General features: G+C 44.2%; 1 protein-coding gene and 1 long non-coding RNA gene across 5 annotated transcripts in view; one reads left to right on the forward strand and one right to left on the reverse strand.

Moving 5' to 3' along the window:
* Positions 1-15,704, forward strand: part of LOC306650885 — a 461,164-nt gene that overhangs the window by 337,331 nt on the left and 108,129 nt on the right. The window lies entirely within an intron of this gene.
* SHROOM2 (shroom family member 2) overlaps positions 5,638-15,704 on the reverse strand; it is a 125,899-nt gene continuing 115,832 nt past the window's right edge. For 3 of the 4 annotated variants that reach the window (XM_079123123.1, XM_079123125.1, XM_079123126.1), the window contains exons 9-10: positions 10,620-10,892; positions 5,638-8,432 (exon numbers count right to left, since the gene is read on the reverse strand). In XM_079123123.1, the coding sequence (XP_078979249.1) occupies positions 8,166-8,432; positions 10,620-10,892 (540 nt within the window). In that variant the 3' untranslated portion in view covers positions 5,638-8,165. The remainder of the gene's footprint in view (positions 8,433-10,619; positions 10,893-15,704) is intronic. The other variant, XM_079123124.1, reaches the window with a different exon arrangement.

A 15,704-nucleotide genomic window follows, 5' to 3' on the forward strand; every position in this document is an offset into this window, starting at 1 on the left:
ATCTGGCATGTGAAGCAATGGGGGCTGCTTAAGTAAATTCCATAATTCAACATGGAAATCCTCAAAAATGTGTTAATAACAGGAAATCCTCACTGTATGCTAAGTAGGAAAGAATTTGCAGACATGTATACACATACAGTTAAATATATCCTCAGGCAAGTGACTGTATATGACCTGGTTTTTGTTTCTAACATGCATGCACTTGTACACATGTAAAGGTTTGGAAGGCAGTACTTCCAAATGTTGTTTCTTGTAAATACTTACTTTCCACAATTTTTGTGTGTGTGTGTGTGTGTGTGTGTGTGTGTGCGTGTGCGTGTGTGTATGTGTGTGTGTGTTCCAATCTTTCAGCAGTGAAGAGAAGAATGTTCCATTTGGGGGCAAGTGTCAATTTTTATGGGCTTTATTTTAAGGTACGCTTTCCATGTGCCCTTGGGTATCTCTTCTGTTATTGTTAATGGCAGCACCATGTCTTACCTTTGAGAGAATCCATTGCTGACTACTGTCATCCTAGTCAAATCAACAACTCACCAGTGAGAAAAAAAAGGCAGATATGTACATTTATGGATGAATGCAGTTATGGAGACTCAAGTCCAAGCCCTATATTCTCAAGGTACTATTAACCAAGGATTTCAAATGCTTCTATTTCCAGCTATATACTTCATTACCACCTCTGATACCACAGACAATGACTTGGGTAGGCCAGAGAGTTACAAGGTTTACCATCTTGAATAGGCTTTTTATCAGGAAAGCTGGGACTCATGTTGACTTTTAAAACTTGTTTTTAAAAAGTTCAAACTTATTTAAGGGTTGCAAAATAGAACTGAGAATTCTTATTAATCTTTACCCAACTATTCCCCAAATAGAGATCTTAACATTAAGATGTTAAATAACCACGGTACCACTACCAAAACACTGGTAACACTGATGTGATCCAGGTCTCCACTGAATTCCATCACTTTCCCCTCTTTTGTCTAGTTGAGGACCCAGTACAGAATCCCACCTTGTCTTTGTTTTATCTCCTAAGTCTCCTCCAGTCTAGGAAAGTTCCTCAGTATTTCATTGTCTTTCTTGATTTCAACATTCCTAAAAGAGTCCTAGTTATTTTGTAAAATATCTACCAGTTTCAATTTGCCAGAAGTTTCTTCATGATTGAAATGAACGTTAGCATATCTGTTAAGACAACCAGGACTGACCTGTGTCCTTCACATTGCATCACATTCAGGGTCCATGATTCTGTGTCTAATTATTGGCGATGGTCTCATGGCCAAGGAGGTGCCATGAGATCCCCTGCTCTGGTGTTTTTTCAGCATGACTGAGTTCTTTCTTGAGCACTTGCTTACTTCCTGGTACCACAGGTTCCTGCTTGCATTTCCTCTGTCCTGACAGAGGAAGGAACCATTATTCTTTTGAAGAGTCCTGGTTACTTTTGCTGGAGAACAGTGGGACTCAGCTGAATTGTATTGGCATGCTGTGAACTGACCTGTTCAGAAGGGTTGATCCGTGTTAGTTTCTTGGGGTTCCAGGGGACTTATAAATCAAATGCCTTAGTTTGACTAATGTCCACTTGGAAAGTGACTCACCAAGCTGACTTAGCTAGGCTCTTCCATGCTCTTGGACTTCTGGCCTGACACCCCGTCCACCTGACATCTCCACTGATTGTCTAATAGGTATGCACACTTAATATGCCCAAACTTGCTCCCTGGCTCTTCCCCAGGCTCCCCTCTTCCTAACAGCGTCTTCTCAATCAGGCTTGTCCTCACCTGTCTCCTAGAAATGGCACTCCCTATGCCATTGCTCCCCACTCCTCCCTGCTTCACTTTGTCACCATCCCAAATGTATGGATTTGTTTCCTTCCTTCCTTGTTTCTGGTCTTCCTTGCCTTTACCTGTTTGCTCATCACTGAGCGATAACTGTAGACATTGCTTGGTGCAGAGAAAGTATGGGTGAATGGAAGGAACAGAGGACTTCCTAGGTGCAGTAGTGGCTCCTGATTCCCCTCAATGGGGCATGGCATGGCGGCCCTGGCCACAGAGCCTCCTGGCTCTGTACTCCTTCCTGGTGATGCCCAGTTGCTTCCCTTTCCCTGCCTACTTCCTTGAGAACTGCAGACATGCCAGGGTGCATGAGTTCCTTTGCTTCACACCTGCTCCATCCTGTCTGTATTTCTCTCAAGACCTTAGTGAAACAGGAGTCACTAAGATCAAATGCTGTGTGTTTCCACTTAAATGAGGTACCTGCAGGACTCCATCCATAGAGACCAGAAGTAGAATGCGGTTGCCAGGGGCTGGGGCAGGAAGGAATGGAGAGATGGAGTGTACTTCATGACACTGAACCGTACCCTTAAAAATAGTCCAAATGGTAAATGTTATGTTGTGTATATTTCACACACACACACACACACACACACACATGAATATACAAGGGACAGAGTCTACACTAACTAGCAGTACACTCTTCAAGTGAACTGGCAGCTCAGGACGATGGTCAGTGATGGGCCAGCGGGACTGAACCACACCCTTAAAAATGTTTCAAATGGTGAATGTTATGTTGTGTGTATTACACACACACACACACACACACACACACACACACACACACGAATATAAAACAAAGGACAGAGTCTACACTAACCAGCAGTACACTCTTCTAGTGAACTGGCAGCTCAGGACGATGGTCAGTGACTCGGGCCAGCGGGGCTGATGAGGACACGGCTCCTCTTAGGTCCCTCCTGGCTATTGGTCACTGGCTTATTGGGGCCAGGCAGCAGTGGGGTCCCATCCACACCACAGCCTGCCTTTCAATGCCAAGCCCTTCAGCTACCACATTCTGTCGTCACATTCTGTCACTCATTGTCCTCGACCTTCCAAATTCTCACTTGCTAGTTTCACCACTGGCAGGGCAGCCACCATCCCTCTGGTGGTCTCCAGTATCTTTTGGTTTCTTGTCTTCATCCCAGGTCCTTGTGGTCTATTAAAGCCCCTGTGGGTGTGGATATGTGTCCTAAAGGATCACAGGAGGTCACTTGCAAGATGATCTGACTGACATGTCTCCCATCACTTTCTCATGCCTCTCCCCCAAAAGTTTCTAACTCACTTGGAGGTAATGCCATTTTTATTTTAAAATTATTTTGTGGTACTGGGGATTGAGCCCAGAGGCTCTCTACCACTGAGCTACATCCACAGTCCCCTTTCATTATTTTTAAGGCAGGGTGTCGCTGACTGTCAAGGCTGGCCTAGAACTTGTGATTCTCTGCCGGGGTCTCCTGAGTCACTGAGATTACAGGCATATGCCACAGTACCCAGCAGTAAGGTCACTCATTTTAAAGGCATTGGCAGTGGAGTGGGGTGGCACATGCCTGTAATTCCAGCATCTTGGTAGGCTGAAGCAGAGGATCGTAAGTTCAAGGCCAGCCTTGGAAATTAATGAGACCCCATCTCAAAATAAAAAGGGGCTGGGGGTACAGCTCAGTGGTAGAGTGCCCCTGGATACAATCCCCAGTATCACCAAAAATAATACGATAAAAAGACAATGATGAGTGGCATCTAGTTGTCAAAGCCCACCAACAATTTTCACATCAGGAAACACACTGTTCAACTCATGGGAAACAACCTCCAAGTTGGATCTTGAGTTACAGGCTTGTTGAAACATGTCCACATGGGTAAGACATGAACACATGGAAGGAGACCCCTAATTTGTGAGGAACCCTTCTAAGATTGCAGAAGACTTCAAGTGAAGCTTCTGTAGGAAACAGAGCTGCCAAGCAGGCAAAGAACAGCAGCTAGGCAGGATTCGGTACTGAACGTTACACAGAAGTCAAAATTCCATGGGAATGTTTTGTTCAGTTATTTCCATGGTAAGGAATTTATCAGAGCTGTGTGTGAAGATTTAAAAGACAAATTATAACAAGGACAAAAGGGAAAAACTCCTTTCAGGTACATTTAGAACATTAGTCCGGTAAGCCATATTACGCCCTTGAAATAGGATAGCACACAGTCACTAAAAATCACGTTGAACAATTAAGGGAAATCGTTCCAAATGTTGCAAAGTAAAAAAAGCAGATTGCAAAAACAGGTGGCCAGTCTACCTCCGATTTGTTAAAAAGTAAAGAGCAAAGGGAGAAATGGAGGGAGGAGTATGGACATACTACCTCACGGGGCAGGGAAGATCTTGTGGACAGTTAATAATGCTGAGATGTGGGGGTTACCTGGGATTTTCTGAGTGGGCTCCCTGTCACCACAAGCACTGTTTAAAGAGGGAAGCAGGAGGGTCCTGGTGGAAGTGATGAGATGATGGAAACAGAGCCAGAGACTGACTTGGTAGGTGGAGGAAGAGGCCATGAGAAAAGGAATGGGGTAGTCTCTAGAAGCTGGAAACAAAGAAATGATGTGTTTCGGAGCCTCAAAAGACAGCCCTGCTGATACTTTGACTTTAGCTCGGTAAGGATGATGACAGACTTGCCAGACTTCTGACCTTGAGAATGGTAATAAATTAATGTTCTAAACCACTAAGTTCATAGCAGTTTTTTACAGCAGTCACAGGAAACTAATTCAGTGCCGGTTCCCGGCTGAGGCGGTAAGCAATTCTATCTGCTCTCTATTGTCCTGCAGTGTGTTTATTTTTCTGGAACAACTATTGGTCATCTTCTAAAATAGAAAAACAACTCAGACTCATGAATTCACCTCCAGGACCTAGACCACTACCTGTGGCTTCAGGCAGCCACTGGAGGACCAGGGCAGGTGGCAGTGGCGGGGGGACTTGGAAAGTATCTCCTATAGGTAACAGTGTACTACTCAAATCACAGCTTGGACAGCACATCTGCACACTATGTCAACACAGGACATGTCCAATCAGAGGGGAAACGGGCTCAATGATGCTAGGTCACTTGCTCATGTCCAAAAAACTAAGTAGTGATACAGGTGACTTTGCTGCGGGGAAATTGTGTGGCTTTGGATGCTTTGATGCTATCCATGTTGGCACACTGCTGTGGCAGATGAAGCCCATTAAGGGCCCTGATTCTTATCTTCATCTCACATCACCACGTGACTCAACTGTTCCTTCTCCTTAAGAGAGGGGCCTGTTCCATCCCATTTAACTTTGGCCATGGAATGTGCTTTGGCCACTGGAAAGTTAGCAGGTGTGACATGACCAAAGCCATGACAAGCACCTTCATGACTGGGCTTGTTCTCTTATGCATCTGCCAAGGCCATGCCCAGGCCTGACTGCTGGTACCAGGAGGAAGATGAGAGGTGCCTGGTGCAGGGCCCAGGTTGGATCAGCCACTGAACTACAAACACATGAGCTAAGTAAACAATGTGCACTCTACACTGTTAAGATTTCATAGTTATTTGTTACACATCGGTGTTGGTACAAGAGCTAACTGATACAACCTGTGCTCTTGACCTTTTCTGACAACTGATGGGCCTTAACCAGACAAGATACAAGCATAGATTCAATACTAAAGTTTACTCAAATGGCTTAAGAATCTGATATACAATGAGGTATGTGTGTGTCATGTTCTTTTGGTGGTGGGGATTGATCTTGACATGACTCCCATGTGCTCTACAACTGAGCTACACCCCATATTGATTTTTTTTAAAAGAGCTGCAACATAGATAAATCAAAGACATGCTCCAGTCACTCGAAGAGACATTATTTATTTTGTTAAAGTCAAGCAGGATGATCTGTTGATAGTAAGTGGTAAGTGTCAAGCATGAAATCTGCACACATTTCCCATGGTGGACTGCTGGATACAAGTCACAGACAACACCCCTGACCAAAAGAAAGCTTGCTACACAGAGCGTCCCACAGCTGTGCTATGACAAGAGGGCGAGGATCAGCCACCATCTACAAATGCCCAGGGCCAATCATTAGCACCAGATTGTTTTTATATGTAAGAAGATCATTATATACAGAGATATGTACACCGACTCACTGGAATCTTTGGGTCCCCGCTAACCAGACATTTAAGAGGCAAACAGGGGAACAGATGGGAAGGTTGTGATTATGTGTGCTTTACTAAAAGGATACTAGAGCACTATGTATTGCTATGTAGAAGAAAGTTCTAAAAAAGACACAAAAGGGCTAGGTGCAGACACATTTGATTTTTCACATTTTACACACGTATCATTAAAATGATCGCAATACTGTATGTGAGGGGAAAGGATCACAGGTAAAAAGCTTTGTCTAAATTAAAAATACAACACTCTGAAGTTTCTTGATAGGTCTACGGACAGCCAGTTTCGGCTTTTCTGCTGTGACCAACATCAACAGCAAGGTACTACCCAGTGGGAAGGAGCAAGATGCCGCAAAATAATGGTAGAGCAGGGACGTTTCAAGTTAGAATTAGTTGAATTCAACAGGAACAAACACTTCTGAAGAGGCCTTCAGCTTTTTGGCATGGGTAGGCTGTGACAAAGGCAAGGTTTATTGCCTGCACTACTGAAGCTTGCCAGTTTGGACTCTGCTGTGCAGAATGCACTATAGCATCAACACAGTGCCTCTGGAGTCCAGCTCAGCAATGCTGGCTCAGGAAGTGTAGATTTGGGTTAAGACGTGTGTGTGTGTGTGTGTGTGTGTGTGGGTACGCACGCACACGCGTGTTAATAAGTGTTTTGGGAAGGCTGTGGTCACTGCCAACAGAGGAACTCTCCCCACCAGCAAGAAACTTCCTTTAAGGGATTAAGAGGAAATTAAGATTCAAAGGATCCTTTGATAAAACAAATGTTCTAATATTCCCTAAACATCAAGTCATCCAAGGGACTTGCTTACCATTAACCATGCATCTAGTTCGATGAACATGTTCTGAAGAAACACACGAGACCTACAATTACTACATAAAATAAGTAAGTAATAACCAAGCCACCGGTGATTGAGCATCTCTTCAATGTGCTTATTTGCCATGCATATATCCTCTTTGGTGAAGTGTCTGCGCAAGTCTTTTGCCCACTTTTTAAATTGGGCTTTTTCCCCCCCTACCGTTGGGTTTTGAGAGTTCTTTGTACATTCTGGATACAAATTCTTTGTCAGAGACATGGCTGGCAAGTATTTTCTCCTAGTCTGTGACTTGTCAATCAAGGCATGACAGTGTTTTAATGAGTAAGACTCTCTTTAGAAACCTGCCATTACAACCAAGACACAGGGCACAGAATCTTTAAACACTGTGGCAGAAAAAGATCAAGTGTGGGAGTTAGACAGTCCACAGGACTTCTGAAAAACCAGAGAAAGAAGTCTTCCAGTACGAGGAATGTGGCCCTCAGGCAACAGACTTAGAGGAAAAGAGAAAAGGCTCCAATTATCATTAATGATCATATGCACACAAAGCTAATGTTCTGGGTGGAAAAGTCACTTAAAAAATATTCCATAGGTTTTGGGAAACTAACAAGAACATTATTACTGGACATACTTTTTAATCAGGTCATTTTACTTGGCTGGAAAACATCACACTGATGTCAGTGAGGACTATAGCTATTTGTTCTGTGTGTGGGTGTGTTTTAAAGCATGCATGTGATTTCTTTAAGGGGTAATTTTAATCTTAGACTGAATGCAGCCAACATGTAGGTTGTTCATTTCACAGCTGGTTTTTAACCATTAGGAAACCTTTCACCTTTCCCACACATTAATAAATTATCATCATCATCATGAGTTTTGCTGGGTCAGAGAACATCATTAGATGACAGATACAACAAATGGTCACACAGTTGAATGAGCAAGGACAAAACATAGCAGCCCATGCCCGGATGGGTCACAAGAGAAGTGCGCCAGGGTCTCCCCTCTCAAGCACCTCAAGGACATGCTTGGTGACTTTCCGAGGAGCTGGTTCAGCATTTGAGGACAGGAAGAACAGCAGCCCCACTGCTGAAAATGACCGCTTGTATGTACCGCAGGCCCAGCCCACAGCCTCCACTGGGCCTCGCCAGCCAGCAGAGGCCGGTGTGACGTGGAGTCATGCATGATGCAAACTCTGCTCAGCATTCCAAAGGAAAATCAAAAAATTAAATAAACATCCCACACAAACACAGACATTATTGCTTTTCTACTAGCCACTGTGCTATATGGAGGAATCTCGCTCCAAAACATAAATACAGGCTGGGGTTTTCCACTCGCTTCCTTGGGAATGGAGCTTGAAGGTTTTGTGTCCTCCCTCTGCTGGGGACAGGTCTCTCTTATTTGCCTCTTTCGGGCTGCAGACTGTCAAACAGGCACTTCAGCTGCTCTTCGCCGAGGTGTATTTTGTCTTCCAGTTCCCGCTGCTCGATGATGAGGGCCGACTTCATCTTGACGAAGTGCGCATAGTCCGCCAGGCTGTCCTCACTGAGATAGGCAGCCAGGATGTCAAACACGATGCGCTCGCGGCGGTCTAGGTTCTCTTTGAGTTCCTTGGCATCCTCATGCTGCTGGATGAGGACTCTCTGCTTCTCGAGCAGGGACTGCTGTTGAGGGACAGGGAGAGAAAGGAGTCTGTTGAAGTCCAGGACGAAGCCAGGCGCTCCAGCTAACCCCTTGAAAACCAAGCAGCTTTGGGGGACTGGTCCTACAGCCATCTATCAGATTATCTGATGGAACCCACACGGAAATGCTCGGGATATGAGCAGCAAGTGCCTTGTGGCTGTGGCAGGCTCTTGCCTCAGTCCTCCAAGGAACAGCTTCTGGGCCCCTGTGGGTCTCCTGCCATGGTCTGCCTCATTCTTCTGTCTGCCTTGAATGGTCAACAGAAATCGTGGCAAGCAGAAGAGTAATCAGGCAACCAGAAACTACAGACCTCTGAGATGTTCATAAGGGGCCAAGAAGTTGGGGATTCTGTGTCAACGCTGTTCCCTGACAACACTGTGGGCAATCTGGGGAAAAGGAAATGATCTAAAGGAATTCCAGAGTGGGATTTGTAACCCTTGTGTCAGAGAGACCCTGTCGTGTATTGGCAGACAATGGCAAAGGAAGGAGCAGAGCAGGAGAGGAGGGAGGACTAAAAGGGATCTGTCCCCTCACTCCCTACAAGGACCCTGTTCTGGGGACCAGGAGACCCTGTTCCCAATACAAGACACTCACAATCACTCTCTGCTCACAGAACACAACTCCAAGTTGAAGGGAAACTAAGATAGGATTGAGGTGAACATTTTCTCTGTCTTCATGAAAAGGCTGGCAGACGCCATTCACTTGTAAGAAGCAAGTTTCTTCCTTTCTTTTCTGAGGCAGACTTTAGGCCAAGCTCATGCTAAGCCAGTACCACTGGGTGACATCCCCAGACAGAGTTCCTGACTTCCGTAAGCACCAGCATATCTATTCTGTTCTGTTGCCTTGCACTATTGCAGTGGGCACTGACCAGTGGCCAAAGGGGAGAAAACAAGGACCCAGTGGCACTTTGCAAGATGCCAAACACAAAAGATCAGTTGAAGAAGAGTTATTAATCACGGTGTTTTTTGGCTACTGAGGATTGAACTCAGGGGCACTCGGCCACTGGGCCACATCCCCAGTCTTATTTTGTATTTTATTTAGAGACAGGGTCTCATCACTGAGTTGCTTAGCACCTCACTTTTGCTGAGGCTGGCTTGTGATCCTCGTGATCCTCCTGCCTCAGCCTCCCAAGTCTCCAGGATTACAGGCATGCGCCACCACACCCGCCTATTATCACTGTTCTTAAATGATGACCAAACCAGGAACGCTCTTGGCATACTACTCCTGCAGAGTGCCCACAACAACAAGCACTCAGAGTGTCCTGCCAGCTTCAGAGGAACACCTGGGTCCTCGGGTGTGCGTGGAACAAGGAGACAATGGAAAGAGGACAGGTGAGGCCAATTCATTCCAATTAAAAGGGAAACAGATATTAACTGGTTCAAGCAATGTAGTTCAGGGTGTTAAAATCAGTAGGGCTCACCAGTGCCTGGAAGCTATTGAGATGGATGGAGTGGTGGGTATTTTATTAATCGTAAGGGTGATTATTTTAAAGGCCTACTGTGTGCAAACAATGAAATTAGATGCTTTACTGATACTTAACCTATGAGGTAAAACCAACAAAGTAGATATTATTTCCCTTATTTTGCATGTAACAGAATTAAAAGACCCAGTGAGAACTGTCCCCAGAGTGGTATACTTCTGGACTGGGAGAAATGTTAGACAAGTCCTTTGCTTTTTTCTAGACATCTGGACACACTGGTGCTAAATCACAGCAGCAGCGATCACAAAACACCATCGATAGCTGAGTACTGACAACTTGTCAAGAGGAGGAAAAGTTCCACCCAGGGACATGCGTTTAAAGTTAAAAAGAAAGACTGTGTTCCAAGAAGAGATTATTATGAGTAATGATCAGAGGGAGTACGTGAAAAGATGTCAAAAAGAGGCAATGGTTCTTTGGGAGGATCCCAGCAGCCCAATGACATGGCTCAACTCCCTGCACCCCCATCCCCATTCCCTGCATCTTATTAGAGCATTCTCTTTCCCTACATTAAAAGGAAAGAGAGGTAAGTGGGCACTGGACATCTCAATACCATCCTGCACTGGGAGATGGAAAGGCCACGTACAAACAGTGCTAGGCTTCAAAAAGCTGACTTTCCCAACACCCCAAGGACAGCATTCCCATAGGACTGTCCTGCTCCCATTTCCCAGGTGGATGTGTTTGTAGATACCCGGTCACCAGGAGATGGACTGTCGTCTAAATTATTGAGGGCATTTTCCACCCGGGCCAGACGGCCTGACAGCGAGAGCAGAAGGTTCACCACTTTGTCCAGGTCCCCAATGAACATCCGGAACTTGTCAAACTCATTGGGTTTGCACACATCTTTTGCGATGGCCTCCACCTCGTCCCCAAGTGCGTTGTTGGCCTGGATATCCTCCAGCAGGCTCTCCCGGGCTTCCCGGAGCACTTGCAGTTTGCGACTGATGCTGTCGATGAGTTCCTGCTGTTGGGGCACAGGGTGGCATGGACACACTCGTTAGCACTGCCCCAAGCCAGGCGCCCCTAGTTACTGTGGCCGCAGCACATACTGCCTAGGTGGAATTCAGCAGAACTGACTGAAAATCAATTTTTGCATCAGTAAACGATGGAGGACTTTTATAAGACTAGAGGAAAGAGGAGGACTCCTGGTTAAATTATTGATATTTGATAAATTAAATGAATACATAAAATTACATAGATTTGAATTAGATATGAAAATCGCATAGATATATAATATCTATGTAATATAGCCTATTCTTATTCTGTTAATGTCCTATCAGACAATACTGAAGTTCTCCCAGCTATTCAAAGTAGATGCTATTCCAACCTATATCTTTGCAAGGATTCACATAATTCATGTGATACTTTATGCTTTGTCCTTTGGAAGTTTCCCAATTAAAGATTTACATACAAAGAAATTATTGAGTTTTATGTCTAGTACTAAATCCCAGGATTCAAAAGTGCCCTCTATGTATAATTAGTAATTAAAAATTAAGACAAAGGAATGTCAGTGAATGTAAAAGGCGGTCTTTATAACATATTGACTTTGACTTGAAATATTAACAAATGACTTTTTTATGGCAAAATATATGTCAGACTTGCCATTTACCCCTGCCCTCTTTTGCAGTGCGGGGCTGTAACCCAGGGCTTCCTGTGTGAGGTGCCCCAGTCCTCATCTTAACCAGTTTTAAAGTGTGCATTTAAACATTCACACTGCTGTGCAACAAGTCACCAGCAACCCACCTCCACAGCTCCCTCCCCTTCCCCAGTGGAAATTATGTTAAGTAATTATGTTAAGTAACTAACTCTAGATCCCAGCCCCCATACCAACATCAAGCATTTTTTAAAAAGCTCTCAAAACGTGAAAGGTATGAGAAGGGATTGTATCCTGTAGCTTCAATTTGCCTTCTGTTGATCAGCATGTCTGATGGCTTTGCCACAGATTAAATGGTAAGCTATTTTACAGCTAGGCAGTCCACTTGATTAATCCTCACAGTTCTCCTAAGAAGGACCACATGGAGTTTATAAATTGCTTTGGCTTTTCTAGGTCAGGATGTGAAGACATTTTTTCCTCATAATTAACAACAACAACGACAGAACCCAAAACACCAAATCAGGTATGCGTCCAGATTCTTTCCTCCCTTTCTCTCCCTCCCATATTAGGGATTAAACGTGGGGCCTCATGCATGCCAGACCTTCTACACCCAGCCCGTCTTTTATGTTGTGCTCACACGTGCACACGCACACACATTCCTGTGTGTCTGCTCACCAGCCTATCTGCAGAGATTATTTAAACCACCTTCATCATGTCAAATGAAATATGCCAGACTCAGAAAAAGCAAAGTCAAATATTTTCTCTGATATGCAGAAGCTGGACCAAAATAAGGAAAAAAGAAAGTCAGTGGCAGGGGATGGTGTGGTTTCCATGAAAATAGGAGTGAGATCAGTGGAGCAGAGGAAAGGAATTGGGAAGAGGGGGAGAGAAGGACTGCGCGAAAAGGGAAGAACACTGGAATAAATCTGAACAAACTTTCCAAGGTACATGTATGAATATATCACAGTGAATTTCACCTTCATGTATATCCATAATGCATTAATTAAAAAAAAATATATATATATATAAATAGCAGAAAGAGCACTAAGAGTAGAGAAAAGGAAATGGAGAGAAAGAAGGGGAGGGAAAGGGGAAGTACTAGTGACTGGACTGGAGGAAATTATATTCCATGCTTGTATAATTATGCCAAGATGAACCCTATTATTATGTATAACTAAAATGAACTCATAAATTTTTTAAAACACACCTTCATATCCCACAGCTAAGAACATGGCCATATTTTATATGTTGATCATTTGAGAGAAAAGCACAAAACAGAAAATAGAGAACTTTCCAGATTCTTGCCTGATGCCAGTACTGACCTAATAAATAACTTCAGGCAATGGAGATACCTCAGATAGAAGAGGACCCCTAGTCAGCATTATGTGTTCGTTTTGATGCTGGGGCATGGCACGCTATTTGCATGTTCTACCACTGAGCTATCTACACCCCCACCCCTCAGTAATTATTCAGTGCTGTCAATTGAAGAATGAATGTGATGAAGATGTCATACCAGTGAATGAAAACTGTCCTTCAAGGCCCACCTCAACTGGGTTGCCCTGAAACTGGGCACTCTGAAAAAGAGTCTAAATTCCTTTATTAATTCTTTGATGTCTTATACAAATTTTTATTTACAAATACATTCCCTTTGTTAAAGGGCAATTAAAAAGTACAGATGCTGGCTTTCAAGGATTCTGAGACAAGCCCTGACTCAGGGTGGCACACAAATATAAACAGTTTGCAACATCAGGCAAGGTGCTAAAGGTTTCACCACTGTGAACCGTGCTGCCCGACAAGACTATCCACTTCTTTCCTGCAGCATGCAGCATTCCAGGAGGCCAAGATAAGAGTGTGTGGTGGCCAGGTGCATGCTATGCTGCCTCTCACACCTCTCGACTGAGATGGACCAAACCTTGGGGATTACACCCCAGGGCATCTCCCTTTCTCCAACTGGCTTAGACCCAGACACCCTCCTTTGGTTCCACTCCAGAGAGAAAGCAGGGCCTTTTTTTGTTCTGGGCCTTGCATCCACTTCCTTGCTCTAGAGGGAAGCTATAATCCTCAGAGATTCCAAATTCAAACTAAACCACCATCTTTGATTCTCCTGAAGAATCTTCTTAACTCTAGGTGGGCAGAGTCCACCTGAGCTGCCACTGGTGTAGAAACTTATGTAGCCCACCTAGCACGATGCTTCCTTACAGGCCACCAGAATCCCTCACTGTATCCCTGCTTGGGGGATTCCACTTCCTCACACTTTCATATATTGATGGTGTTTGAAGGACTGGTACTGGAAGGTAATTAGGGTTGGAGGTCATGACAGCGGGATCCCTGTGATGGCATAAGTGGCTTTATAAGAAGAGGAAAGGAGATCTATCTGAGCTAGCAGCCTACCCTGTCTCATCATATGAGGCCTTCCACCATGTTACAATGCAGCAAAAAGGCCCTCACCAGGTACCAGCACCATGCTGGACTTCCAGCCTCCAGAATCCCCAGCTAAAACTTCTGTTCTTCATAAATTGTAGTTGGTGGTATACTGTTATGGCAATGGAAAACAGATGTCACACACACGTGCATGCACACACAAACAAATATAAAAGGAAGCTGGCCGTGTGGCTTAGTGGTAAAGCTTTTGCCTAGCACTTTGAAGCCCTGGGTTCCAACCCCAGCACTGCAAAAATGGAGGTCAATGTGCAATTGGGGTTTTTCTATTTTTCCATTAAGCAGTTGCAGAGCAGGTGGTCAATCAAATCCTGATGTGCACTGTGCTCACTTCCTTCAACACACCTCCACCTATGTACACTTTGTGAAGAAGTGTGACATCATGTGTGAATGTGTGGATGCTGGACAAGGGGGAAAAGAGCATAGCAGTGGCGTGTCAAATCAAGGAAAAAAAGTGGACTGTGGAGGTGCTGACAGCACAGAGGGCTATGATTTATATAGCTTGTACAACAGCCAAACCCATGTTTATTGAACTGAAAATCTAAGCTGGCTTCAACCTCACAGTAACTCACTCAGTCCCAAAGCAGTCATTTCTGGTAAGGAAGCATCCCAAGCACCCTGTGCCTCCCAGAGTACAGGGAGAGAGTGGCACCCAGGCATGCACTTACAAAATCCATTACATCATGGAAAGTCATAGCATACTTGCAAAGGAGGTAGTCCTCTATATTAGCTGGGGCCTAAATTAAAATGGCCCAGACTGTATGGTTTTTCTTGTACATGTTGCTGTTCTTCTGGTGATGGGGATTAAACATGGTAACATTCTACCATTGAGCTACATCCCCAGGCCTTTTTATTTTTTTGAAACAGGGTTTTACTAAATTGCCCAGGCTGGCCTTGAACTTGTGATCTCCTACCTCAGTCTCCTGAGTAGCTGGAATTACAGGCATGCAACCAGCCTTGCTGACTTTTCTTGTTTTATGAGAAACTGAAAAAGTTTGATTTTTTTTTTTTTTTAGAGGAGATCTGCAATCAGAATAAAGCAAATGGTACCCTGAGCCAAAGTGAGACCTCTAAAAGCCTCAAGTCTAAAATTCACTTAACATTTCCCTATTTAATTCCTTGAATCAAAAAAAAAAAAAAAAAAAATTGTTTCCTAAAGTGAAAATAATGCCCTCCATAATATTTTTATAATTAAAACCAGTTAATAATATTTTTTAAATCACTAATGACGCAGACTCTGAAAATAATTGCTTACAAAGGTCTTGTTTAAAAAAAAAAAAAAAAAAGTACTTTTTATACAAATTCCTTCCATCATGCTGGGCCCTCAGCTTACATTAAAAGTAGATTCCTCCCTCCCCCCAAATTCTGGTTACCTCCTTCTCTTACCCCATTACTGATAGCTAAGGCAAATTCAAGGCCCTTGGAATAAACACCACATGCTGCCCTTTGATCCTGACTTTATTTGGCAATGCCACAGTGCCTTTATGCTAAGTCCTTCCTGTATAAATCAGGTAACTACTCCAATGTCTCAGGTCTGGCTACTGATAGGTGTGGAGGTTTAAAGTTGACATAGTGGTGACGACATTGGCACTAATACAACTCTGTCCCTACAGTGACTGTCATGATTGCCCCCAATTTGTCTGAATCCTGTTCATACCTCATCTCCAAGCTGGCCCCTTATCCTCGTAGCTCTAGCCCCTGACCTCTTCTACTTCTCCAACTTGCTCCCAGGTTTGCCTGCCC

Source organism: Sciurus vulgaris (assembly GCF_902686455.1).
Source record: "Sciurus vulgaris genome assembly, chromosome: X".
Classification (NCBI taxonomy): domain Eukaryota; kingdom Metazoa; phylum Chordata; class Mammalia; order Rodentia; family Sciuridae; genus Sciurus; species Sciurus vulgaris.